Source organism: Micropterus dolomieu, unplaced genomic scaffold (assembly GCF_021292245.1).
Source record: "Micropterus dolomieu isolate WLL.071019.BEF.003 ecotype Adirondacks unplaced genomic scaffold, ASM2129224v1 contig_4235, whole genome shotgun sequence".
Classification (NCBI taxonomy): Eukaryota; Metazoa; Chordata; class Actinopteri; order Centrarchiformes; family Centrarchidae; genus Micropterus; species Micropterus dolomieu.
This window is the reverse complement of record NW_025733225.1, coordinates 1-1,266: the sequence shown is the minus strand read 5'-3', so window position 1 is coordinate 1,266 and position 1,266 is coordinate 1. Positions and strand designations below refer to the sequence as shown.

At 47.0% G+C, this 1,266-nt stretch overlaps 1 protein-coding gene across 1 annotated transcript in view; it reads left to right on the top strand.

The window, feature by feature from the left end:
• Nucleotides 1-1,261, top strand: part of LOC123964643 (deleted in malignant brain tumors 1 protein-like) — a gene marked incomplete at both ends in the record, with an annotated part of 3,568 nt that extends 2,307 nt beyond the window's left edge. Inside the window, 2 exons of the mRNA XM_046041504.1 lie at nucleotides 256-690; nucleotides 966-1,261. Of these exons, the coding sequence (XP_045897460.1) occupies nucleotides 256-690; nucleotides 966-1,261 (731 nt within the window). The remainder of the gene's footprint in view (nucleotides 1-255; nucleotides 691-965) is intronic.
• Between the last annotated feature and the right edge of the window lie 5 nt (nucleotides 1,262-1,266).

Sequence of the window (1,266 nt, the reverse complement as noted above, 5' to 3'; positions counted from 1 at the left end):
GAAATGTTTTGACATAATACAGTTCAAATTACAAACTGAGGTTTACGGAGGTTCTCATCATTGGTATTTAGTATTTACCATCTATTTTCCTTTCTTCTTAAAAGAAAAAGATACGTTGATCCATAAATGGATTTTGTACCCAACAATAACATAATCAGTTACATCAATAATAAAGAAAGGGGGCTTTTCCTCATGACTGCAGCTGGCAGTGCAGGCTATAGTTGTCTTGTGATTTCACAGAGACTTTTCTTTCAGTTCAACCAGGATCCAACAGCACAGTTTTACCAACCACACCGACTCCAAGACCTCAGAACACCACCACTGCTCAGGTGATAGCTAACACCACAACACCCGCAGACAACAGCACAGGAGTTGAGGGGCAGGTCCGCCTGGCCGATGGAGGAAACAGCTCCTGCTCCGGTAGAGTGGAGATCTTCCTCCGAGGACAGTGGGGGACGGTGTGTGACGATGACTGGGGCCTGGTTGATGCTCAGGTGGTGTGCAGACAGCTGGGCTGTGGCACTGCTCGTTCTGCACCAACAAATGCAGCTTATGGACAGGGCAGTGGACCCATCTGGCTGGATGATGTCAGCTGTTTTGGAAATGAATCATCGATAACAGACTGCAGACATCGAGGGTTTGGGGTCCACAACTGCGGTCACCTTGAAGATGCCAGCGTTGTGTGTGAATGTAGGTTTCCTTTTATATTTTGAAATGTTTTGACATAATACAGTTCAAATTACAAACTGAGGTTTACGGAGGTTCTCATCATTGGTATTTAGTATTTACCATCTATTTTCCTTTCTTCTTAAAAGAAAAAGATACGTTGATCCATAAATGGATTTTGTACCCAACAATAACATAATCAGTTACATCAATAATAAAAAAGGGGGCTTTTCCTCATGACTGCAGCTGGCAGTGCAGGCTATAGTTGTCTTGTGATTTCACAGAGACTTTTCTTTCAGTTCAACCAGGATCCAACAGCACAGTTTTACCAACCACACCGACTCCAAGACCTCAGAACACCACCACTGCTCAGGTGATAGCTAACACCACAACACCCGCAGACAACAGCACAGGAGTTGAGGGGCAGGTCCGCCTGGCCGATGGAGGAAACAGCTCCTGCTCCGGTAGAGTGGAGATCTTCCTCCGAGGACAGTGGGGGACGGTGTGTGACGATGACTGGGGCCTGGTTGATGCTCAGGTGGTGTGCAGACAGCTGGGCTGCGGCAGGGCCGTGTCAGCACCACAAGGTGCACGTTTTGG